The sequence below is a fragment of the Procambarus clarkii genome, chromosome 60, assembly GCF_040958095.1.
Source record: "Procambarus clarkii isolate CNS0578487 chromosome 60, FALCON_Pclarkii_2.0, whole genome shotgun sequence".
Classification (NCBI taxonomy): domain Eukaryota; kingdom Metazoa; phylum Arthropoda; class Malacostraca; order Decapoda; family Cambaridae; genus Procambarus; species Procambarus clarkii.
In genome coordinates this window covers 8,322,410-8,349,089 of record NC_091209.1, presented here as the reverse complement: position 1 = coordinate 8,349,089, position 26,680 = coordinate 8,322,410, and the positions used below count along the sequence as shown (strand labels likewise).

Below are 26,680 nucleotides of genomic sequence, written 5' to 3'. Positions count from 1 at the left end.
TCTGCAATGCCATTATGTCAATATCTCGAGGATTTTCAAATATTAACTCTCTTACCTTCAGGTGTTTTTTCACCAGTACAGCCACTCCTCCTCCCTTCCTAGTTTTCCTGTCACGTCTCCAAACTGAATAGCCTCTTGGGAATATGACTTCATTTATTATATTTCCTTCAAGTTTCATCTCTGATAATGCGACAATATCTGGGACCCTAAGCTGGATTATATCTTGCAACTCCAAAGTTTTTGACCTCCCTCCATCTATGTTGGTATATACAATTTTCAGGAACATGCTCCCTTTTCCTTTGCTCTTTACTCCCCCTTCCACTACTGATCTTGTTGCTTTGTTTTTATGTACCATTTCACAAGCCTTCCAGTCCCTGTCACTTTGTAGAAAAAAAGAATTTGTCTTCATTTCTATCTCCATTTAGATGTTTTGCCTCAATTAGGTTCATTTTCAGCTTTTCTCTGTCTTCCTTGGAGAGGTCTTGTCTTATTGACCAAAGTTTGCCAACCTCATCACTGCAATTTCCTGGCATTTCTAAGCACTTCCATCATGTCTCTGTGGTGTAGTGGTAAGACACTCGCCTGGCGTTCCGCGAGCGCTTAGTCATGGGTTCGTATCCTGGCCGGGGAGGATTTACTGGGCACAAATCCTTAACTGTAGCCTCTGTTTAACTCGACAGTAAAATGAGTACTTGGTTGTAAAAACGATTCTTTGCGGCGGGGATCGTATTCCAGGGACCTGCCTGAAACGCTACGCTTACTAGTGGCTGTACAAGAATGTAACAACTTACTGTATATATATCTCAAAAAAAAAAAAAAAAAAAGTTTTTCACGCCATTAAACATCACTCTTAAGGGGCGGTTCTTGTCTTTCTCATATTTTCCTATTCTTCTAAAATCACTGCCTTTTTCTTTGAGCCTTCTAAACCTACTATTTTCTCTGATTTTCATCTCTTCTGCTGCTCAGTCCACCCTAGATGAAATTTCCTTCTCTAAACCTCCAAATATTATTATGAACTTAGTTCTATCTGCAGTGTTTTGTACTAGTTTACTGTTGGTAACCAGTTCTTTTCTAATTGCTTGCCTAATTTCTGCTTCTTGTTGGTCACTTCTGGTTTTGACTTCCGAACACACTTCTTTGATAGTCTCTTTCTCTTTTACAACTTGAGCATATGTCGCTTTTATTTCTTCTTTATACTTTTCTAGTTCTTTATTCACCTCCTCTATGTGAGTTGTCAGTGAAGTTTCCAGTTGGAGATCCTTGCCTAACTCTATATTAGCTCTCAGGCTCCCTTGGAGTTGTTCACCATATGAGTATTTTCTTGTTTATTTCTTCAAAGTCACCACACTTCACTTTCCATGCCTCATTTTCTTTCACTAGTTCCTTGATTTGCTCCTCCTGATTTGTTACCTTGTCTGTTAATGCAGTAATAATCTTATCTTGCTGAAGCATACTCCCTTTCAGAGTGCAAAGCTCACTCCTAAGAGCTCCATTGTCCTCTTCCAATTTAAGCACTTTTTCTTCATACTACTTTTGCATATCCTCAATTATCTCTAACCTGCCAAGAACACCTCCTTTCCTTATATCTTGGGGTGAGAATCCTTTGAAACAATCATCTGTTGGTGGGTCTACATTCCCAGCAGTAGTGGCGGCGGCGGCCATCTTTGTTTTTGTACTAGAACCAAAACAAACTTTTCCACTCGGCTATTTTCAGTCACTTTTACGTGTTTATTGTATTTTATTTGCTTTTACACTTCCCTGAACCTTTATGTAACCTGGGACACCACTGTAGCCCTCAGTCTGTTCCCAATACTTAGGTAATTCGATATTTCCAGGAACTTGCTGCAGTGTGACTCATGCCTCCTCTGCCTCAAGGATGTAAGGCCAATGGAATGTGAATGGGGGGGGGGGGGGCATGAGTCACGGAGCCGTGTGAATGGGGGGGCGTGAGTCACGGAGCCATGTGACTGGGGGGGGGCGTGAGTCACGGAGCCGTGTGAATGGGGGGGCGAGTCACAGAGCCGTGTGAATGGGGGGGGGCGAGTCACAGCCATGTGTATGGGGGGGGGGCGAGTAACAGAGCCGTGCGAATGGGGGGGACAGTCACGGAGCCATGTGTATGGGGGGAGAGTAACGGAGCCGTGCAAATGGGGGGGGGAGAGTAATGGAGCCGTGCGAATGGGGGGGGGGAGAGTAACAGAGCTGTGTGAATGTGGGGGGCAGGTCACGGAACCGAGTGAATGGGGGGCGAGTCACGGAGCCGAGCGAATGGGGGGGGGGGCAGAGTCACAGAGCCGTGTGAATGGGGGGGAGAGTCACGAAGCGGTGGGAATGGGGGGGGGCGAGTCACGGAGCTGTGTAAATGGGGGGGGGGGCAAGTCACAGATCCATGTAAATGGGGAAAGGCGAGTCAAGGAGCCATGTGAATAGGGGGGGACAAGTCACAGAGCCGTGTGAATAGGGTGGCGAGTCACGGAGCCATGTGAATTGGGGGGCGAGTCACAGAGCTGTGTGACTGAGGGGGGGGAGTCGCGGACCCATGTGAATGGGGGGGGGGAAAGTCGCGGAGTCGTGTGAATGGGGGGGGGAAGACGCGGAGTCGTGTGAATGGGGGGGGGGGAGTCGCGGAGCCGTGTGAATGGGGGGGGCAAGTCACGGAGCCGTGTGAATGGGGGACGAGTCACGGAGCAGTGTGAATGGGGGGGGGGGGCGAATCACAGCCGTGTGAATGGGGGGCAGATGGCGCTGTTTTTTTTTTTTTTTTTTTCCCTATCACAGGTGAGGCATGTATATAGTAGATATATAAAAAGACGCGCCTATTCGAATGCAATGTTGTGTCAATTTCAAAGCAATCGGTAAAGAGGTTTCGAAGATTTCCCACGCATGAAAAACAGTTTTCTGGAAAAGCATGTTTTTTTTTTATCATCACAGATGTGACATCTATATAGTATGTATATAAAAACCTGGCCGGATGTGAATGGAACGTTGTGATAATTTCAAAGCAATCGGTGAAGAACTTTCGGAGATTATGCACAAACGAACATTTCTATTTTTATTTATATAGATTTAGCACTGAGAACTCTCAAATGTATTCCACTGTACTCTAGTTTAAAGAGGCCTTCCTCATTTCCTAGTAAAGTTGTTAGAAATTGCATATTATTTTAAAATATTATCATAAATATTGAAATAAAAAATATTTAAGTTTTACCATATCTGCTTCCCCTCACTGTTTTCCTCATTTTCTGTTATTGGAAGATTTTTTTTTATATTTTCAAATATAACTTAAATTAATTTTTGTTTTATGAATTTTCACCAATGTTTCATATATGTTTGCCAAGACAAATTAAAATTAGCTTTGTTTTATATTCTACAAGGGAAACCCCATGTTTGGTATACATGCCCTCAAAGTAGGTCATGATGCCTTGGTAAAAACGTCACATGGCATCATTAGTTGTGTGAGTTCTTGTAAGAGCTGCAGTACTGGGTTGGAGGTACTGTATGTGTATGTATCAAACATGATAGAGGTTTGTTTACATATACCCAGGGAGGAAACTAGGGCTTATGTGTTCAATATGGTTGATAGTCACCAGGGATTTCCAGTTATTAAATGTTGCTCTATACCTGCTGGGACTTTTTTAACAACTCAAATAGGAAGTAAATGTTCTGTGATGTTAGAGAACAGTTTAGAGAGTCAATATAATGCCTCTTTAAAAGATAGCTTTGATTCAGTAAATAATTTTTTGGCTCTGTGATGCCAATGAGCTTCTAAATATTACTGTTGGTGTCGCTCATGCCTGTCAAATTCACTGTCCTACAAGGAAGACAGGTGTAACCAGGCCTGCATGGGAAATTGGCAAGCATTAGAATGTCATTTAAGAATCTAAGCAAGGAGGCTTTCAGGTCCATACACTGCCTATGTGAGACCATTACAGTACTTGAGTATTCTGCACCAGTATGGAACCTACACCTAATGAAGTATAAATCAAAATGAGAAAGTTCAGAAATTTGCAACTAGATTAGTAAAAGAATTAAGAGGCCTCAGCCATGAGGACAGATTGCGAGAACTCGCCCTCATAATCTTAGAGGAGGGAAAAAACATGGGGATATGGTAATAATATAGAAGATTTTGAAGGGCCTAAACAAAGTGGACAAAGTAAGCCTATTTAAATTAAAAGGGGGGATAGGACAGGGGGGACAGGACAGGGGGGGACAACAGTGGAAGCTGGATACACAATTTAGTCGAAGAGATTTAAGGAAGTTCTCATTCCCTGTTTCGCAATTGCAGTGAATTGAAGGAAGAGGTTAGCATGTCTGGTATACATGGCTAGAAGGTAGAGCATAAAGAGCTAGGTCTTGCTCCTCTGCAGTCACTGATAGGTACTCTTGTGTACCTATATATATGCAGTCACTCTTAGACTATTCTGTGCTAGGTAATTTTATCACACATAACTGAAGAAATTATACTGTATATGGCATGACAAAATTATGCTGACATGAGAGAACTTTGTTTCTAGTTCACAGCCATACTGGGTCTATAAATATAAAACTGTACAAAAATATTTTGTCACCAAATTTATTATTATTCCTTTGTAGACTTGAACAATGGCAGTAAATGTGTTTTCCACAAGTGCGACCACGGAGAACCTCAGTCGTCATGACATGCTCAACTGGGTCAACGACTGTCTTCAGTCTTCATACACCAAGGTGGAGGAATTGTGTACTGGTGCAGCATACTGCCAATTTATGGATATGCTCTTTCCAGGTAACATATTTTTGTACTTCTGATGTATGTATACATTATTTTAATATTTCTGATAAATACCGTATTTCTTAGTTGTCATTTATTTATTTATTTATTTACATTCAGTGGCCCATCCATTTTTAATGTAATCCATTCCCAGAGATGGGTCGTAAACTGAAAATTTGCAAACCGAAATGAATTTTCCCATGAGAAATAATGTAAATTGAATTAATCCATTCCACACTCCCAAAAATATTGGGAGGAACACAAATGCGAACAAGCTTGAATGGTCCTCAGGCATATATGCAACTGAAAACTCTCACCCCAGAAGTGACTCAATACACCAGTTGCAGTGCTCCTGGCAGTATGGGTTCGATGTATCGGACTGGAGAAATGTCAAAAGTGGAGTACCGCAGGGTTCAGTTCTTGCACCGGTGATGTTCATTGTCTACATAAATGATCTATCAGTTGGTATACAGAATTATATGAACATGTTTGCTGTTGATGCTAAAATAATAGGAAGGATAAAAACTTAGATGATTGTCATGCCCTTGAAGAAGACCTAGACAAAATAAGTATATGGAGCACCACTTGGCAAATGGAATTTAATGTGAATAAATGCCATGTTAGGGAATGTGGAATAGGAGAACATATACTCCACACAACCTCTAAATTATGAGAGAAATCTTTAAAGAATTCTGACAAAGAAAGAGATCTAGGAGTGGTCTAGATGGAAAACTGTCACCTGAGGACCACATAAAGAACGTCGTGCGAGGAGCCTATGCCACACTTTCTAACTTCAGAATTGCTTTTAAATACATGGATGGCAAAATAAAATACAAAGAAATTGTTCACGACTTTTGTTAGGCCAAAGCTAGAATATGCAGCGGTTGTGTGGTGCCCATATCTTTAGAAGCACATCAACAAACTGAAAAAGGTGCAAAGACATGCTACTAAGTGGCTCCCAGAACTGAAGGGCAAGAGCTACGAGGAGAGGTTAGAGGCATTAAATATGCCAAAACTAGAAGACAAGAAAAAGAGGTGATACGATCGCTACGTACAAAATAGTAACAGAAATTGATAAAATCGATAGGGAAGATTTCCTAAGACCTGGAACTTCAAGAACAAGATACCATAGATTTAAACAAACTAAACAAAGATGCCGAAGAAATATAAGAAAATTCATTTTCGCAAACAAAGTGGTAGACGGTTGGAACAAGTTAAGTGAGAAGGTGGTGGAGGCCAAAACTGTCAGTAGCTTCAAAGCGTTATGACTGGGTGTGCTGGGTAGACGGGACATCATGAGCGTAGCTCTCATCCTGTAACTAAACTTAGGTAATTACACACACTAGCAGTGAGCTGATCACTCAGGCCAAACTTGGTGGGTGGAAGGTTAGACAATCTGCAGAAGACCTTCCTGTAGCTTCATTTATATAGTTAAACAACCCATTCCACTTGTGCATTCACACCCTGGCCATATCTCCACACCTCACTAATGCACAACCACCACCCATATTTGCTCTTACCCCTTACCCAAACCACATCCATCCCACCCACATCCATCCCACCCACATTACTGCCTTTTGAAATCTGAAGTCGTTCTCTGTACACGTCTGACTAATTTCTGAGTGCACCATAGGGATCAGTATGAAGTATATTTTGTGAAATGCAAAAGTAAGGTGGAGAAAGTCTACGTGTTTGCTGCCAGAGCTGAGAGATATGTACTATGAAAAAGACTAAAGGAATTAATCTTCATATCACTGGAAATTTATAAATAGGGGAGACAAAATTACAGCATCTGAAATACTCTGGGAAATTAATCGGGTAAACAAGACGATATTTGCAAGTGGTACATGAGCAATGGAAAACAGGTGGAAACTAAATTCCCAAATGAGCCAATTTTGTTTTATTCTAGTACAGTATTAGTATAGTAAATAAATGGATTAAACTAAAGAGTGAAGTGGTGTAGGTTCATATTATATACAATTTTGGACTCGAGACTCGACTCGTTCAAATGGCTAGCGTACCTGAAACAAACGTTTGAGGATTAAGAAGCAGGACCCAAGAGCTGATGTTCAACCCCTCTACTTTAGCTGCGATAGTTGACAAATGCCACCAAATTTACATTGGCTTTACTGTTTTCATGCATTACATTACATCGCATGCAGTATAATGTGTGAATGTTTGGCTTATATGATAAGTGGCGAGCAATATTTGCAGTCATTTTGTGAGTTCATTTACTAATTGATGTTGCATTATTAAACAGCTTATTCTTACATTTACAGGATCCATTGTTCTAAAGAAAGTAAAATTCAATACAAATTTGGAGCATGAATACATCAATAATTTCAAGATTTTGCAGTATGCCTTCAAAAAACTCCAAGTAGATAAGGCAGGTACTTTTTAAATTTTTGTTTATAAAGGTAACTCTAAATCTAAAGTTGTTTGAATATGTGTTACAAATCCCAGAGACCGGAGATGTTTAAGCATCATGTAGTAAACTGCCAGGCTTTTTTTACTAGTAAATTGCACAACCCATGCATGAAGAGAGACATGACGACGTTTCGGTCGGTCTTGAACACTTATCAAGTCGACATTATTCTCCATAAAATGTATGCTACAGTGATCTTGAGGCCAGTTGAGTATGGCTTGTGAAGACCCTCACTTAACCAAACAATAAGATAGACTGAAATTGTTCATCCTCAAGGTATAGGTCTAGTGGTCTTTGTTGTGGCCACAGAAGAGTTGTGCAAGTATTTGATGATGATCTTTGAGGACTTGATGTTAATATGCAACAGGATTTATTTTCTTATGTGTGTTAATTCCTGGAATGCTTTTACTCCTTTTCAGATTGTACCTGTAGATAAACTGATTAAGGGAAAATTCCAAGACAACTTTGAATTTCTTCAGGTATGAGAATCTATATTTAGTTGTGCTTTATTGTTATTATTGCATGACTTAAAATTTACTGCTTAATGATTTATATTGGAGAAATATTGTATGTGACGTTCTCTCTTTTAAGCATATAGTATGATGTATTCTTATTTATTCCTCTGTGATCTTGTCTGACATTATAGGGAATAATCTTGTGTTAATGAGTGAAGACCATTTTATTATGAATATAAGGGTTGAATGTATGAATAACCTTGCTATTGCATGGAGAGAGATGAATTAGGTTAAATAGCTGTTTAAATACAGTATAAAAATGAAATAAATCTTTGCATCAAGATTGTGAGGTTTTCACCCGAGCATACTTTCACAATAATTGTAGGGTATAGTGTACATTCATGTTGTGGTGAACTTGTCAATGTTTGTTTCTCTTTGATACTGATTGTTGTAGATGTTTTGTGCCTATGCTATGTTTGTACCGTCAAGAAAATTTGTGCCTACTTCATTATTTATCAATGAGATCGCTTTGAGGCCATTCACCAAAGTAGTGTCTTAATACTTTGGAATGGCTCTGCTATGCCGATATATTAATCGCCGCACCACGGTGTTGTGACCTGCATAATTTAGAAACAGACTTAATAAAGTTAAATCTACTATATAGTTTGTTTTGGAAAGAGATGAGATTCCTTTCCTGTCTTAAACACATTAAAAATGAAAGGTGGTGACATAGTAATGTTTAAATTCTACAGGAAATCCCACTCCATTATCCCTTGATAAGCCTGTGTATCTTATTTTGTAAGATAAAGTACTTGCTAGTGAGTGAAACTTCCTCTACTAAGTGTCTGCTCTCATCTTTGTATTTGTTGTCAGCACTTTGTTTTCTATAGTCTTGTCATGAAGATGAGAGCAATTGGGAATGCCTGGCTTTGTTTTTTTATCATAAACTAAATTAAAATTTGTGTGATTATTATTATTATTCTGCTTCCAAAACACCTTGAATTCAAATTTTTTGTTAGGTTTTTATCATTGTGCCCTGAAAATGCAAGAGGCCCTTGCTGTTTGCTGGAGATGCGTAAATTACTGTACAAACACACACAAATGGTAAAACATGGAATGTTAAAATGAAAACAAAATTTTGTGAAAAAAAATGGGGATAGGTTTGAGACATTAATACTTCATCATTACAGTTCCCTACTTTCATGGGTGGAGAAGCATTATTGAAATTAAAAAGTAGGTTAGTAATATTAAATAATAAAAACATTAGAAATTAGGTGATATTGTATCCCAACTCCCTATGCCTCTATTGAGGGGGGCCCAGAATCTGTTCTGGGCTCCCAGTAGGCACTTTTGATTCTTTAGAACATAGTGTAGTAGCTGGGTTTGGATTGAAAAGAATGTCTAAAAGCAGATATTAATAAAGTTTCCGACTGGGCAGAAGAAAATAACATTTTAAGTGATAAATTCCAAGTACTGTACTCGGGTACGGTAAAATGAGGGGTACAGGGTACAAAACACAATCAGATTTGCCCATAGTAAGGAAAGCAGCATGTCAAAGATTTAGAAATAATGAATCTACCTACCTAAGGTTTAAGGAGCATAACCAAGCAAATATTGCATCAGCCCGAAAAATGATAGGATGGATTACGAGAACTTTCAAATCCAGGGATTCCATCACAATGGTTTTACTATTCAAATCACTTGTACTGTCCCATCTTGAGTACTACTCAGTACTCACTCCCCCCTTCAGAGCAGGAGAGATTGCTGAAATAGAGGGAGTTCAGAGAACATATACAGCATACATAGATGCGATAAAGCATCTAAATTATTGGGACCATCTCAAAGCCCTCCAAATGTACTCGCTAGAAAGGAGACGAGAGAGATATCAAATAATATACACGTGGAAAATACTGGAAGGACAGGTCCCAAATCTACACAGTAAAATAACAACTTACTGGAGTGAATGATATGGAAGAAAATGCAAAATAAAACCAGTGAAGAGCATGGGTGCCATATGCACAATCGGAGAACACTGTATAAACATCAGAGGTCCACAGTTGTTCAACATCCTCCCCAGCAAGTATAAGAAATATTGCCAGAACAACAGTGGACATCTTCAAGAGAAAACTAAAAACTAGATAGTTTTCTTCAAGAAGTGCTGAACCAACCGGGCTGTGGTGGATATGTGGGCCTGCAGGCCGCTCCAAGCAACAGCCTTTTGGACAAAGCTCTCACAAGTCAAGCCTAGCCTCAGGCCGGGCTTGGGGAGTAGAACTCCCAGAACCCCATCAAGCAGGTATCATGAGGTATCAGCACTTTTAAAAGCTGTTACCTTTTGGGGCATGTTGGCTGTTCTTACAAACAGGAGACATTTTGTTAAAATGTTCTTACATTTTTTATGGCACAGTAGACCAATGAAGCCTTCTTCCTCAGGTTTTGCAGGCTGTTTGGCCATCCATAGGTGGGCCTCTTCTCTTCTACATGGTGGCTTCTATTTCATGGGTTAACATTTTTGAATAGCACATTGTTACAGAGGCTAGAGTAATCTTGCATCCTCTGCTCTGTGCCTCTGAGGGATGGGCAGGAAAGGTTTTGGCCTCTGGTCTCCGGTAGATTAATAAGGACTCACACGAGCTTGCTGCGAATTGGTGGATTTGGTGGAGCTATCCGAAATGGCTTACAAACCCATCAGAAAGAAGCATTTCATCCTATTTTATGCTGGGTTTTCCAGAATATCCTTTTTAAGATATGGCAGAAAATACAGAACTTGTTTGACTTGTGTGTTCAGTTATGTAATTATGTAATGCTTTACTTAATATCAAATTGAAGTAACATCTGCGTGTGCTAGTAGCAAAACTGCTGAATGTGTAATTTGTTAATTCACTTCAGTTTACATATTTGTGCAATTCTTGATTTTTTTGTTTATTAACAGTGGTTTAAGAAGTTCTTTGATGCCAATTATGGAGGGCAAGAATATGATGCTCTGGGAGCAAGACAAGGGGAACCAATGTTTGGCAAAGGCGGTCCACCCAGGAAAACAAATGCTCCAACTAATGCTTTTAGGCCTCTTGGACGTCCATCTACAGGAGGTTGGTGGCAGCATTATCTTGTAATCATACATTAAACTTCTACCTAGTGTGTGTATCTCCTGCCCTGAGCTGCTCACAATTGTGCACCTTCTTCCCCAACTGAACATTCTCTTGTTCCATATGGCTACTTCATTGTAATGCATACTATGTCTTGCCCTTGAGTTTCCGCGCTTTTCTGTAGTATAAAGAAATGATTACTCTAATCCTGATTTATGGTCCATCTTTCAATAACAATAATTTTTAATATTATCCACAATTTTTTTTTTATAGATATGTAATGTGCTTATTTAATTGTCACTGAAGCAAGACCTAGTTCTTCAGTCCCACCTCATATATAACTCCTGATATTCCAATACTCGGTCCGTACTCAGTACTCTTGAAGCTGTGAATGTGAGTGACTTAAGCCAGAATTAGTAGAAACAATCACCCTTCACAAGCATGTACTGGGCATGACAGAGTTCTGGAATGTCAGGAGGTATGAATGCACCTGGGACATAAGCTGTGATGTGGGGGTGTAAAACTAGATCTCACTCAACACAGATATAGCTAGGTAAACAAATTGTATATCTCCATTGTTTTAAATTTTGTGGGGGGCGGGGTTATCACATAATGTGTTAAAACCACATACATTTGGTCTTGAACAATGATTCCTTAGTGCATCCATTGCTATCTTGTTCTTCATAACTATTTGCAATCCCCTTCTGACTCATCTCATTCATTTGTACAAATGTCATTCTTGGTCACATTCTTGGATTGTCACAAATGACATTCACACATTCTTGGTCCTTAACCCTTACACTGCTCAGGGGTCCTGGGGACATATACACCCCTGTGCGCAAGAAAAAAAAAATTCAAAATTTTTTTTTCGTCTTCTAAACATGTTAATTTGTGTCCCCTGAGCACGGGAAAAATAAAAAAAAATCATAGGTGACATATTTTGGACACAATTGACCGAGGAAGTCTGGCAAAAAGTGGGCGTTGACAGAGCGGTCGTCAGACCCGGTCAGCGTCACCCGCACTGATAGATGGGAGTTGCCACAAAGATATTATTACCTAATTGTTTCAATGTCTCCGATTGATTTTTTCTTAGTTTTTTGCAGTAATATTATTCAATAGTGTGTATTGTAATATATTTATATAATACAAGTGGTGAATAATCGCTATACTCAAAAGTATGATGTGCATATTAGTGATTCAATTATTATGTTTATAAAACAATAAACAAATAGTTTTGCTGCTATTACACTCTATACACAGGTTATATATAAGTATCTGCATGTTTTGGTCACCATAACGAACCACTAAGTTGGTATTGAGAGTCGAAAAGCAATGAAGAGTTACCACCACACACCAGCCAGCCACTCGCTGCCACTCCCTCAACACACGCACTAAACTTTCTTTCCCAACAATACCATTTGTGGTGTTATTACACTATATACAGACATTATATATAAGTATGTATATATTTTGTTCACCACAACTGTACAGCTAAGCTGATATAGTTAGTTCAGGCACTAAGAGTCGTCGCTATACACAGATGGCGGCTGGCGGCTCCCTCACTCATTCAAGGTCACACGCACTAAACTTTCTCCCCCCAACAATACTGTTTGCAGTGTTATTACCCTATATACACATATTATATACAAGTATCTACATGTTTTATGCACCGTAACTGTACACCTAAGCTTGTAGTGCGCCCAAAGAGCACAGTGGCCACCCTCTAAACAGCTAGACATATCGTGCAGACGACGTCACCTCCGTCACCCACATGGCTCCTCCCAGCATAATCCTTTTGCTGTTATTACACTAATACACACATTATATATAAGTATCTACATTTGTGCTCACCATAGAGAACCACTGACCTGGTATGGTGAATGCAAACAATAACAGCTAGCCACACAGTCAGGTAAACGATACTGTCTCCCTCCATCTCTCAGCATCACTCCTCCCACAGCGCTAATTATTACAACAATCCTGCTATTATCACAATCCTGGTTATTTATATCACAGTCAGGGGTCATCTGTAATATTGTCATCGCTAAATAATAACAATTATATATTTATTTTGACATTTTTCGACGATGCTGTGGTCACAAGCTGAACAGCAATGCTGTTCGCTCATGCTGCGTGCGCCGGCCTTGGTTGCTCCAACAGTTCTGTGCCTCTCACACCTGAGAATATTGCCCACGATTTTTTTTTTAAATGGCATCTGTTGACAAGAGCCCTGAGGAAGCTACTGTGAACCCCCGTGTAACCGCGGCCATTTGAATCGGGCCTGGCACCCTGTGGCGTATATATACGCCATGCGCACCGTGAGACATGTTACTCAGGGCGTATATATACGCCATGCGCAGTTTAATGGTTAAATATGATTTTGCATCCAAAATTAATTCTCTCTGCTATTAACCAAAAACATACTGTAAAAAACCTTCTTTTCATACTTAGCATGGCAAGTGTTTGTGGTATAACTTGTAAACTTAATTCTTAATTCTTCCACTTTGCAACACAGCCGGAAATGATCTCGCTAATTACAGTGTCCATAATCTGCACAATACTGTTGGGGAAATTTTAAAGTACCACACGAAGATTTAAACCTCTCGTGGGAACATGGAGCTTACATCAGCTTCCTCAGACCACCGGTAAAAAAAAAAAAATCTTTGGGGAAGGGATGGGGGGGAATCATGGGCACCTCATGGGCAACAGGGGCCTGACAGCTGAGTGGACAACGCTCGGGATTTGTAGTCCTAGGGTTCCGGGTTTGATCCCTGGTGGAGGCATAAACAAATGGGCAGAGTTTATTTCACCCTGATGCTCCCTGTTCACCTAGTAGTAAATAGGTACCTGGTAGTTGACAGCTGCTACGGGCTGCTTCCTGGGGGGTGTGTAACAAAAAGTGGCCTGGTCGAGGACTGGGACGCTAAGCCCTGAAATCATTTCAAGATAACCTCAAGATAACCCCTCCTGGGTGAGAGGGGTATAGCATAGCAGGTCACAGCACTGCCATGCAGCTCATGTGCACATCATCACTTAATATTGATGAAATAAATAACTGATTATAGTGTCATAGATGTTCTTAACTTTGGTAAAAACTATGTACTATACAAGGTTCAGATATATGTGAACCCAGTGATGGCTATGATGATCACAGCATGAGGCAGACATCCACAACACCCAGCTGCAGTTTGGTGCGTTTAAGCATCATGAAATGGGGCCTCAATGATTCTTTAGAAAACAAATGTGTGAGAAATGGTTCATTTTTGGTATTTAATGACCAAGACTTTGATGATGATGATGATGATAATAATAATAATAGCAGTGTTGTGGCCAGAGTTAGCTCTGTACATATAATGGGAGGTATTTTGCTGTTAGTTTTTTAATGCTGCAGCTTTGAGAATAAGAGGCTGTTGATACAAGCTAAGAAAAAAAAATTCCCAAAAATTGACAAACGTTCTCTTTTGCAAATAGTGTTGATGTTATTTGACAAAGAGCTTATAGAAAGGATGGGACACCATAAGATTAGCTCCCATTTTATACCTCAATTTAGGTAATTGCATATAGTCATTACTTTTACTATATCCTACAATACAGTTGTAATTATGACATGCAACAACCAGTGCAGGATAGAACAGGTTCAAAATGTTACTGCCTTATTTTGTTTCAAGGTGCATTAACATAACTATTAAAAAACTTATCAAATGACTTCAAACCGTAACAATTTATCTTTGCCTACATACAAGACCTATAAAGACAACTAAGCACTTCGTTTTTAGTTACCAATATATACAAACAAAATCAATTCTGCCTATTTTTTCACTACTGTACATTGATTTATAATATTTTCTTGGTCTGGGTTTTCACTTTCCATTTTTTTTGCTTTTAAGGCTCTTACAGTTATCAAGAAAACATTGACTTATTTACAGATGGCGGTATGATGACCAAACTACACATCAGAAGATGGAGACACGTCGTCATTTCTCCATCTTATGTGTGGTTTGGTAATCATATCTTCAGCCATGTTATTGTGACTCTTGGTCTGCAGATGGCAGTATGTTTAAAGTATCTACAGGTATACAGTACTCTTTATCTCTTGTCCATAGTGTTTCAATATACAAAATAGCATGGCACAGCATAACTAAAAAAATTAATAGAAATTAGAAATAGGTGTGTCGTATTGCCATTGTTTGGGTATTACTGTTTGGAGTTCCACTTGATTCTTTATGGCTCTATTTATCAGCTTCAGTGGCTTGTTATGAAGATCACAAGGTTTGTGCTAATATCACTTGATATGGAAACATTTTGTCTGTGCACCTAGTGAGAACTCTAATGTTGTATTTCAAGCCACATTTCCATGGGGTGATCATTGTTGCTGTAAGCAAAATATTGTTTGGTATGGTATGTGGTCTCAAGATGTAAAACAGTCTTTTTAACAGCATTAACTAGAGTTAAGGAAAGTCATTTGGAGAGGTGATCTTTTGGGCTGCATCTCTAATTGTAGTAGATTTTGTTGCAGGTGGTGCTCGCCAGACTATTACCCGCATCGCATCCAGACCAGCTGTTAGTAATCGATCACCGTCCACCAATAATGCACAAGTGGAGGAGCTCTCTGGTCAGGTATGTTCAATTTCATGCAAGTAAATTAGGACTTGCTTTTGATTATTTGGTTTTCCCATCAAAGTGAGTGGATAGCATATAATTCTGTCCTTTACTGTATGCTATTATTTTTGTCTTTTGGCCATTGTAGCAAGTGCTACGTGACAGAATTTTGAACCCTAAAATGCTTTGAATAGATGTATCATTTTGATAATTTGGTTGCCATTTGGATGACTATAGAATATTTCCAATTAATGACATCTGCAATACCTCTGGGTAAGTTTCAATCCAGAATATTAATTAAGAATCTGACTATCATTGAGTTTTTGAACAATGTTATATGATTTATGCACAACAAAGCTTTAAAAACTGGGAACACTGTATTTTTTGAACAATCATATTTTGCCTACAACAAGTTTTAAAAAGCTTGTCAAGCATGTAGTTGGTAGTGATATAGGTATCACAAGAGGGCATGCAAGTTGTTGTTCATCCGATGTAAAGTAATTTTACGTACACAAAAAATGGCTCGTCTGAGAGGGGGCAGCTTTCATACACATGCCCTTTAAAAATAATAATGTTTATTTAGAAAATACGCTATACCCATAAGTCCACTACAGGCTCACCATAACCCGTGCTACTTGGAGCTTTTGTTCCGAGTAGCTGAATCTTCAACAGCAACAGCTATTCCCATTCTGGTGTATTCCATTAACAAATTGGCTCTTAACATTTTCGCGCGCCCGGCGAAGGTAAAAAACAAAGCGGTATGTGCGTGCGGCGTTTTTGTCGCTTAAGCTTAAAAACAAAAATGTGTATACTCTTTTTACTCTCCTGACCTTAGTTCTCGAGCTACGTATTTCATTTTGGTACCGTGTTCGCAATAAAATTCTATAGAAGAACATCAGTAAAAAGAAGTCACGAAACGTATAGGGATACCAGCACCAAATAAATAACTACGAAGATGACTCGCCGTGAGCGCCCAACAGCAACAAAATGTTTTTACTCTTGGGATTGTTATCACCTCCACACTTGTCCTACAGCGTTAATTTTGGTATCAATGGACTCGCAATGAAATTCCCAACACGGTGATATGAATATAAACGTAGAATAATGATCGCGGCCCACCCGCAAGAGTGTGCGAAGTGGTGAAATTGTTACCCGGTATCGGTGACGGGACGACACATGTGCGATACGGCGCTTTGAAAGTTTATACTTATTTCACTGTCCTGACATTATTATTCTATGTACGTCATTCATTTTTGTGTCAATGTGTTCGCAATAGAATGTTCTATGAGCCCGTAGGTAAAAAAAGATCAACAAAGCGTAAGATAGAATAGCGCCAAATATAAAACAACGCTCGAACATATCAGTGAGCGTCAAACACACACGAAATGTTTTTACTTTTGTTATGTTTGTCAAGTTTATACTTGTTGCACACAGTTATTTTTGGCTGCACATTGATCGGAATAAAATTCCCTAAACAGACATATGCATATAATACATGATATGGGGGAAGCATTACCAGTATAAACGGCTAAAGTCACCCACCTGCAACCCGTTTGGGACACTCATGCAGACACACGCTACACCCAAAAAAAAATCTATGAAGGTTCTAGTCTACTTATGGCAGTTTATGTGATAGTGTTCATTCTGGTATCAAAATACTCGTTTCAGTTTGTAGTTCATGCGATTTTCAGAATCAACTGAATCGCTGGAGGTTCAACATTTGAGTCAGAGTCATCTGACAAAACCGTCTCGTCAAATGGCAGTGTGCCAGACATCTCAGGTTCTGATTCGGTTGCTGCTTCAGCTTGGTGTTGAAGTGAACAAAGGCCGCCTCACACAAGATGGTCCAGGAGTTTGCATGGCGTCAGCATAGGCAGGACCTGTGTCATCATTTATGTCTGGAGCGTGCCGCAAGTGTTGAGATACTGTTGCTGTTTGAGGCCAATCTTCCGGGTCCCAGCACAATAGGGCCCAATTTGCCACCTCGTGGAACTGTATCAATACCTGGTTACCTGGTTGATACCTGGTTGATGGGGTTCTGGGAGTTCTTCTACTCCCCAAGCCCGGCCCGAGGCCAGGCTCGACTTGTGAGAGTTTGGTCCACCAGGCTGTTGCTTGGAGCGGCCCGCAGGGCCACGTACCCACCACAGCCCGGCTGATCCAGAACTTCTCTTAGAAAACGTTAGCTTTTTTTGATCAGTTGTGTTGTATTTGTACAAAACAAAGGCATTATGCAAAATCATTTGCAAGAAATAAAACGTTATCTTTTAGGTCCACTTGTGAGTTTTCCTGGTAAAATGGTAATACCATTTGATCGAAGTGGTCCACACCTTTCATGAACTTATTGTACCATGCAGCCTAGTGGTGAGAAAGAGAGCCTCATGGCGCGCAGTTTGAAACAAACCCAAAGTAAATCGGATTAAAATTGAATTTTATACAAATATTTTTTTCAGGACATCATTTTATGTCCACATCGCGGAAGCGGGTAGGCGGATCAGGACTCCGGGCGGAGTCCTGATCCGCACAAAGTGTTAACATGAGGGAACAAAATTAAGTTGTTGAGGCAGGGATTAATTTAACATGATTATAATTTAAACATCAAGCATGCTCAAGGTAAACTGCACTTGCTGATGCTTTCTGGGTAAACTGGTATGAACTTTACAATTTTTATTTTTGAACATTGTGTATTTCAAAGTATTAAATATTAGTTTATTTTGGCATTTCATTTTATGAAAGTTATTGGTAGTAAATATTCAGTGTGCTGATATATGCTGTAGAGTTTGCTTAGCTTTCCAGCTGTATTGTGTAAAGGAAGAAGTGTAAGGCATATCAAACAAATTCAAGTTAAAACAAACTTTATACTGTGTTGAAATCTTAAGGAATGCGAGCAATGTGGGTTTCCCTTTTGATTGTTTTCCATCATAAAGGAATTTGCAGCACCACCACGAAGATGACACAATTTATATATCAATGCATGTGAGTGAGGTCTATATCTTTGAATCCTGCTTGCATGTGGTGTGTTAACCCTTAAACATGTGCAACACATTAATAGCTATGGTAAGTAACTGTCGTGGACTTGCGCACCCCAGCTATTGATGTGTTGGAGTACCATGCAAGATTTAAAAGTCCCGCGGCTACACGGGGTTTACATTAGCTTCCTCAGGGCTCTTGTAAACAGACACCATTTTTTTTAAATTGTGGGCCACATTCGTGGGTATGAGAGCCTCGGTACTGAGTGAGCCACCAAGGCTGGTGCACGCAGCATGAGCTAACAGCACTGCTGTTCAGCTTGTGACCACAGCATCGCCCAAAATTGTCAAAAGAAATGTGTAACTGGTATTATTGAGCGATGATAGTATTACAGAAGACCCCTGGCTGTGATAAAAAAGACCAGGATTCTGATAATAGCAGGATTGTTTTGATTATTAGTGCTGTGCATAGTATGATGGGATGAGTAATGCTGAGGGAGGTAGCATCTGCTGACTGTATGTGTCAGCCTGTTTTTGTCTGCACTCACCATTCCAACTTAGTGGTTCACTATGGTGAACACAAATGTGGGTACTTATATGTAACGTGTGTGTGTATATAGTGAAATAACAGCAAAAGGGATATGTTGGGAGGAGCCATTCTGATGACGGAGATAGCATCTGCTGGCTGCTGTCTCTTGTCATGCAATTTTGTTGTGGTCACTATGTTGTTTAGACACCATACCAGCTTAGTTGTACAGCTATGGTGAATAAAACGTGTAGATACTTGTATATAATGTGCGTATATAGTGTAATAACACCACAAACAGTATGGTTGGAGGAGGAATGTTAGTGCGTCTGGCCTTGAACGAGTGAGGGAGGGAGGGAGAGAGAAGCTTCAGCTGACTCTGTGTGGTGACCTGTTATTGTCTGAACTCACCATACCACCTTAGTTGTATAGTTATGGTGAACAAAACATGTAGATACATATAATGTATGTATATAGTGTAAAGGCAGCACAGACAGTATAGTGGGAGTAGGAATGTTGGCGAGTGTGGGGGTTTTCTTTTTTGCTTTCACGACTGCAATGCGTACGTCGCCAATGTACATGTGGCAGACGCTTCATGAAGCTGTCGGAATTAGCAGAATAGAAAATACGAGAGCAACCATACAGGGCTTGGGAGCAAGGTCGAGTTCGAGTCCTTGAGGGTCTCTTCTCAGACTAGTCTCACCTGGTCCTGCTCCACGTTGATTGTTGGAATCTCCTCAATGATTTAACACTTTAAGGGACTCCTAGGGTCCTCATCACATTTATAGTTTAGTGATTATAGGCAACTCGGTGTTGAAGACACTTAGAGCTGAAGGCTTAAGTAATGTTGGCAGTATTCAGAAGTGGTTCAATGGAAACACGTCATAAAGCTTAACAGTAGTTTATTTATTAACTTAACCACTAATACACAGGGTGCTTGATTTACTTTAGATTGGCGTCAGCAAAGCTATGGTTATATTAGCGAGACTCTTGACGTCTGGCTAAACGACTCGTGTCCACTCGTGGAGAAACGCCTAACTTAACACAGTTGACAGCCAATCATTAACACGGCAACCTAACTGCCGGTATGCAAAGGGATCACAAGAGTTCCAACCGGATACTCGGTAATGATGATATGCAATAAACACAACTACACTGTCAATGGGACAGGCAATAACATGCACAATAATAATATCACACAATAACTAAATGTGTGGTGTATGTGAAGCTCACATTCACAGACTAGTGAAATGCAGTGACACCACACAGATAAACACGCATTCACCGTCAATTCACCTATAACCTGTGACAGGTATGAGAAGGTGAGAACTGTGGTTGATCCCTCAGATCAACACACACAATAAAACAATGACAAGATCTTGTACTTACAGATGGGTACCTTTCCTTACTCACTCACTCACTCAGGCACATTTATACAAGCACTCGTAGGTGGCCTGACAGCTGGTTTCGCTCGCAGACACGAAGGGTACTTGCAGTAGGGCGTGATGTATGCTTAACAGACAGACACACGCGCACACACTGGCACTGGCGATGAGTAAGGTGGTGATGTCACGTAGTAGTGAGGGCGGCGGCGGGCGCCTCGAGGTACTGAGGTACACGCTCGGGACGAGTGGCGGCTGGCGGCGGCTGTGGTACCATGCAGGTACACTTGTGGTAAAGTCACACACAGGTTACTAAGGCGGCAGCACTGCCTTAGTTCTCTAAGTCACTCACAACGATCTTTGTCACCAGGGGTTACGTGATACCAGTCTGTTTCGCTCTGGAGATTTGTCACTTTAGGCTTCTGAGCAATATATTCACACTCGTGATTTAGGGCGAGTGTGTAGTATATCGTAGAGACGCTGAGTTAACTTGACGGTGAGGAATAGACGGTGTTCAGTCTATTGGCCGGTAGACAGAACAGAACCCGTTGTCTGGGTTTGGTCTCCCTCACTTGAATGGTTTTGCCTGAAACTCAGGGCATCTTGTGGGGCACACACAAGGGGATTACAATTTGACCAATAGCCTTGCAGAAAATGGGCGGGAGCCAATCATATTACCTCGTTCGATGAGCAGTAGCAGGAGTGACATCATGAACACGTAACGAACACGTCATAGCTGTTATTCACCATCGCGCCGGTTGACCCCAGAGGTTAGACGGTCGCCTCGTTGGCATGTCCCCTCTACTGTTCCACGCTCCCACCGGCCAATGTACTCACTAACCCTTTGGTGGCAAGTATGCTTAACTTCCTGTATCTACTTCCTGCCTGTACATACGGCAGCCTCCGTATTATGAAAGTGTTCCTGGTTAAGTGGGCATTCTGGAGATACCCAACATGCCAGGTCACTATCCAGGGTTAACAGAAATAGGACCTTGTGCACAAGATCAGTGCACTGTGCACTGCAATGAGCCATTCAAGTCAGCTGTGGGAGAATCTTGAGACATTCTCTCACAGCGAGTGGGGGAGGGAGCATCAGCTGACTGTGTGGTGACCTCAATTATTGTCTTGACTTACCATACCAGCTTAGTTGTACAGTTGGTTCACACATTTTATTATATAAATATATCACACTACACACTGTTGAATAATATTACTGCAAAACAACAAAGAAAGTCAGACATTGAAATAATTAGGTAATAATATCTTTGTGGCAACTCCCGCCTGACAGCGGGAGTTGGCTCTCTTTTGCCAGATTTCCTGGACCTATTGCGGCCAAAATATGCCACCTGCAATCTTTTTATTATTTTTCTTGTGATCAGGGAACACAAATGAACACTTGTAAGACAATTTTTTTTTATTATATCTTGCACCTGGGTATTTTGCAGCCTATAATTGCAAGAGCAGCCCAGGGGTTAAAGCTTCTTGTTTTGCAATATTTTCTCTTGGAGGAATGAATGGAGGTGGTTTCCACTACTAATCTTCAACAATGCTTTTCACTTGTTGGCTGTCCTTACTGTGTCTTGACTTACCATACCAGCTTAGTTGTACAGTTGGTTCACACATTTTATTATATAAAATAAAGTTTTCCTACTACCTATACTCTGCTGTTCAGATAAAGGCAAGAATTGGCCACTTGTTCTACTACATTGGTGTTTGGCTCCTCTTTATTACCAGAACTTGTGGTGAAATTAAGCAAGCTTCATTCTTAATCATAACTGCCTCATTTTGTTTATATATGATTTATAGTTTTACTTGATTTATTTTGAAAATTACTCAGAACTTACTACTAGTTAATAGCCTAATTTGCAAAACCCACAATTTATCTTTTCTACCTCTTTTTAGCTGGGATTGGTTGCTCTGATAACTAAGAGAGCAGTTGTGTGGCTTGTGAAGTCTTTTAACCAAATAGTAGTAGAGTGTACCAACCCTTAGGCTTATATGATATATTCCCTTTGGGGTCGACCTAGAATCAAGGGCTTATCTAGTAGTTTACCCAGCTATGAATGTACAACTATTTAAGAATAGAGGTTTTTGGAACCTCTGGGAATACGATCAATTTCTTGAGCCTCTCCTCTTTGCTATTATACAAAATATATCTATACCTCTCAGTGTTGCAGTACTATACTAGTCATTCATGCTTGTGAAGATTTAAGTGATGATAGTTTCCATACTATCTTGCTTAAGCTCATTCCACTTGTTCCACCACTGTAGTATTTCCTCATATTTCTCAGGCTCGTGTTTCCAACTTCCACCTGTTTCCTTATTCTGTTGTCTCACCTGGAAAATCAAATATCAGCTCAATTAACTTGCGCATAATCCCATCAGTATCTTTGATCCTGCTGTTTTACAGGACTTCCTGTTGGTTTGGCTGCACTTGTTTTGAAGTCGATCTCAAATTTTTAAATTTTCTTTATTTGTACAGCTCCAATGACCTCATTACTTTGGATCCAGAGATATATTTCTTATTAATTAAATCTAAAATGCAGTTCAAGATAATCTTTGATCCAAGTCTCAAACAGTAAGTAAATGAATAGTTTTTTTTTTATGGGGTCCTCTCACACTGGTTCACATGTTATGCTATCCTCAGGTTCATATATCTTCTCTGTCTACTAAGTGTAAAAACTTTGATGCTATCCAGTTCTATCTTTATAATCTGTCAAAGTAAACACTTTAATGATTTGAAGGTGGGCAGCATTGTGCTATATTTGCTTCAAAACATCATCTAATGCTCCTCCCACTTCCCAGCTACAAATGTGGTACATATATATTAGTACAGAATGTCTGGGAAGTGCCACAATGCAAGAAAATTACCCAGAATTAGCATAATTAAAAGATTGTCAAGTCTCTAGGTGAGTGTGTGATACTTAGGTGTTGCACACAAGCACCACTTTTGTTATGAACGTACATATATCCCAACTCAAACAAACCTATCCTTCTATGTACAAATTCACATTTTCTAATCTGATGCAGAGTGAATATTTACTGTTGTATTTCCTCATCATATTTACCCAATTTGACTTTATTGAAGGAGTCGTGTAGGAATACATTGACCAGGAGGGAGTAGAAGAGTTACAGATGAAGATTGAAAATAACACCCAAACTCTCACAATACCTTCACACACAGTTCCATGGACAGCAGTATCTCAGTAGTAGTCGTGGAAATAATAATAGTAGTTGTCAGTTTGGTAGTACAAGTAATAGTCTCATTAACCATTATTAATGAATGTAGAAGAGGAAGTAATGGTGGCAGTGGTACTGTAATTGTTTATTAGCAGATCTAGATAAATGATTTATTCCTAATCATTTTAACTATTGACAGCTGCAGTAATTAGTGATGCTGATTATCCTTATTCTTTAGTATTTTTTATTTCAGAATGTATTTCCTTTAATACTTTGACAATTTTGTTTTCTTAGCTGATGGACCTGAGACTGACAGTCTCGGGACTGGAGAAGGAACGCGATTTCTACTTTGGAAAACTTCGAGAAATTGAAGTTTTGTGTCAAGATGAGGGTGAGAACAATGAATTGATTGCAAAAATCTTGGATATCTTGTACGCCACAGAGGTAGGTGACAGTGCTTAATGCATTATTGTATACCACTCCTTCAATAGGTAAGGCACCCATCTGTATTTAGATCTTGATTTATGGGTCTGTAATAATTTATTTTTTTAATTATAGATAAGATAATCATGGATCATGTATAAGATATAGTACTGTAAAGGTTTTTTGCAGTTTTTGAGACCTGCTGCAGTCAAACGATAAATATATTTTTTCATTTAAAGGCATGTTTATTTTATAGAGCTATGCTGTAAAGGCATAAATGACTGCATAAAAGAATTTAGCTAGAACTTTGATTGCTCATCATGGCAGATTACTTCAGCTTTTTTTGCTATTAGAAAACTGCTAATGGCTTATGTTTCCAATGCATATTTGTCAATACAGTTGGATGTGTATGCAATTTGGTAACCAGTGCTGATGGGAGTTAGTCATGTCTGAAGACAGTCACTGTGCATTAGGTATTTTGATGTAATTAAAATATAATTGCAATGTATTGTTGTATATATTTACTTAATTATTATTAGGAAAATTTTTCTTGTATTTTGAAGTTCCCAACAATTAAAGCCATCTTGTTGTGCAGAGAACAGTTTCACAGAGATTCATCACATGGGAATTGGTAGACAATATGTAATTCTCCGTAACCTAGTTGGTGGTACAGTAATGTTACTATCATATTGCTATTAGTTCCTAAACTTAATAGCTTGTGCTCTGATCTTACCAATATTAGTGCTGTGAGCTATTTTAGTGCTAGTGTCCTGACATTATAACGAGGATAGAAATGGTAAAAGATTCTGTGACTTTGCAAGAAAATACAAGATGACCTGATGCAGTGAATAGTCTAATAAACGGCTACTGAAGTTTAACTCGAGTAATTGTAAAGTAATGAAACCGAGTGTATTAAACATGAGGATGGACACAAGGTAACAATTGCGAGGTAAAATCCTTGAAAAATCGTGCAGGGGAAAATAACCTAGGGTTGAAGCCCAAGAATATCATCATCAGTGGTGTATGCTAGGATGGCATACATCCATACATCCAATAAAAACTGTCCTTTGAAATCTGAGTAAGGAATAATTCAGGAACATGTGTACCACATATATCTAACCAATCCTGAAACATGCATTTTCAGCATAGTACCACTGTGTCTCAACAGACTAGTCCCAGAACTAAGAGGTACGTATTACAAGTAAAGACCACTGAAATTAATCATATCTCTAGGAGATGGAAGAGTTAGGGAAGAGATAATTACCACGTACAAAATTCTCAAACTAATTGATAGGGTAGATAATAGTAGGCTGTTTAGTATGGGTGATACACTTACCAAGGGAAGACAAATGGCAAATATATGCACAAATAAGCCACAGTCATGTTAGTGAACAACTGGAATGAACTAAGTGAATTAGTGGAGGCAGATATCATATACAGTTTCAGATGTAGATACAACAGAGCCCAATAGGCTCAGGAACCTTGTCAACAGTTGATTAAGAGTCGAGAGACAGGACCAAAGAGCTGAGACTCGACCCCTGCAAGCACAGTTGGGCAACTGTTAGTACAGTACTCTTAATCTTACAATTAGAGTACTAATTGTACTAATTGTACTAATTAGAGTTACGTCTTTCATTAGTGTTTTGATTTTACTAGTGTTAGAGCTCTGATCTTAACCAAGGATTTTTAAGTCTTTATTGTGGTACAAACACTGTAAGGTGTCTATTGTAGAAGTATTTGAGCTCTACATTTAAACGTATACACAGTATTAGTGAATTCTGTGACTTGATAAACTGTTGTTTGCTATTTTATTAGAGAAGTATTATATTCCATTTGAGTGACAATGTTTGGCTTTAATTTTAAAGCCATTGTTTAGTGATATGAAATAAAAAAAAAAGTTTTTTTTTCTGTCTCAAGATTGTTAGGGCTTTAATGATCATACTTGTATTAAAATGCCTCTTATTCCTCGGTTTTCAAGACGGCATAAATTTAGCCATTTTAAATGGGCTTTGTATGATTTATTTTATTCATGTTATAAATTTTGAAGTTTGACACTTAACACTTAGATATGTTACCAAGTAAAGTGACCAAAGTTACACAGAATATTCTTATACAAGATGTACTAGAGAATTGTACTAAATGAGAAAGACTCTGACCGAAACCCAAAAGATCTCCAGGTGAAATTTAATATTCTATTGATACTCTTTACATCCTTAGCATACTTGGCTACAAATCATAACCCCTTTCACTCAGATTTTTTCCTTCATTTACTTTCATCAGCTCTGTGTTGTTCATCCAGTAGTATGACACATTTTTGTTTCCAAGATGTATTACTGTACTTTGCATTTGTCAACATTCAAACTCCCACCTCCTAACATTAATTAGACCAATTTTGTAAGTGTTTTAAGTAAGGTTGTAATTTCTGCTGCTTTATTAGTGTTAGTTTACTTCAAAGTTTAGTGTCATCTGCAGATTTTGAAAGTATACAGAGTAAGCATTCATGGATATCATCTAAATAAAGTACAAAACTGGTCTCAAGACTGGCCCTGAGGTACTCCACTTGAAACATCTCTCCAACCTGATATGTTTTCATTTTAGAACTACACAATGTGTCTAGACACATAATTTTCCAACCAACGTGATAAACAACCATCCATATCCTGTTCTTTTATTGTTTATAGTAGTCTATGATGGGGAACCCTCTCAAAGCATTTCTGAAAATCCCAGACACCCCCCCCCCACACACACATACACATAAACACACACACACACACACACACACACACACACACGCACGCATGCACACAGGGGTTGTGTGAATATGCCGTGGTTGTATGGTGCCCATATCTTAACACTATTGCGCGCTGCCAACTTAGAGATCATGCCCC

The 26,680-nt window shown here is 39.4% G+C and overlaps 1 protein-coding gene across 8 annotated transcripts in view; it reads left to right on the top strand.

The window, feature by feature from the left end:
* The window catches only part of Eb1 (microtubule-associated protein RP/EB family member 1), a 93,615-nt gene that overhangs the window by 4,560 nt on the left and 62,375 nt on the right, over positions 1–26,680 (top strand). For 6 of the 8 annotated variants that reach the window (XM_069307439.1, XM_069307433.1, XM_069307437.1 and 3 more), the window contains exons 2-7: positions 4,594–4,762; positions 7,027–7,133; positions 7,592–7,651; positions 10,560–10,716; positions 15,218–15,330; positions 23,664–23,813. In XM_069307439.1, the coding sequence (XP_069163540.1) occupies positions 4,603–4,762; positions 7,027–7,133; positions 7,592–7,651; positions 10,560–10,716; positions 15,218–15,330; positions 23,664–23,813 (747 nt within the window). In that variant the 5' untranslated portion in view covers positions 4,594–4,602. The remainder of the gene's footprint in view (positions 1–4,593; positions 4,763–7,026; positions 7,134–7,591; positions 7,652–10,559; positions 10,717–15,217; positions 15,331–23,663; positions 23,814–26,680) is intronic. The other 2 variants (XM_069307436.1, XM_069307435.1) reach the window with 1 other exon arrangement.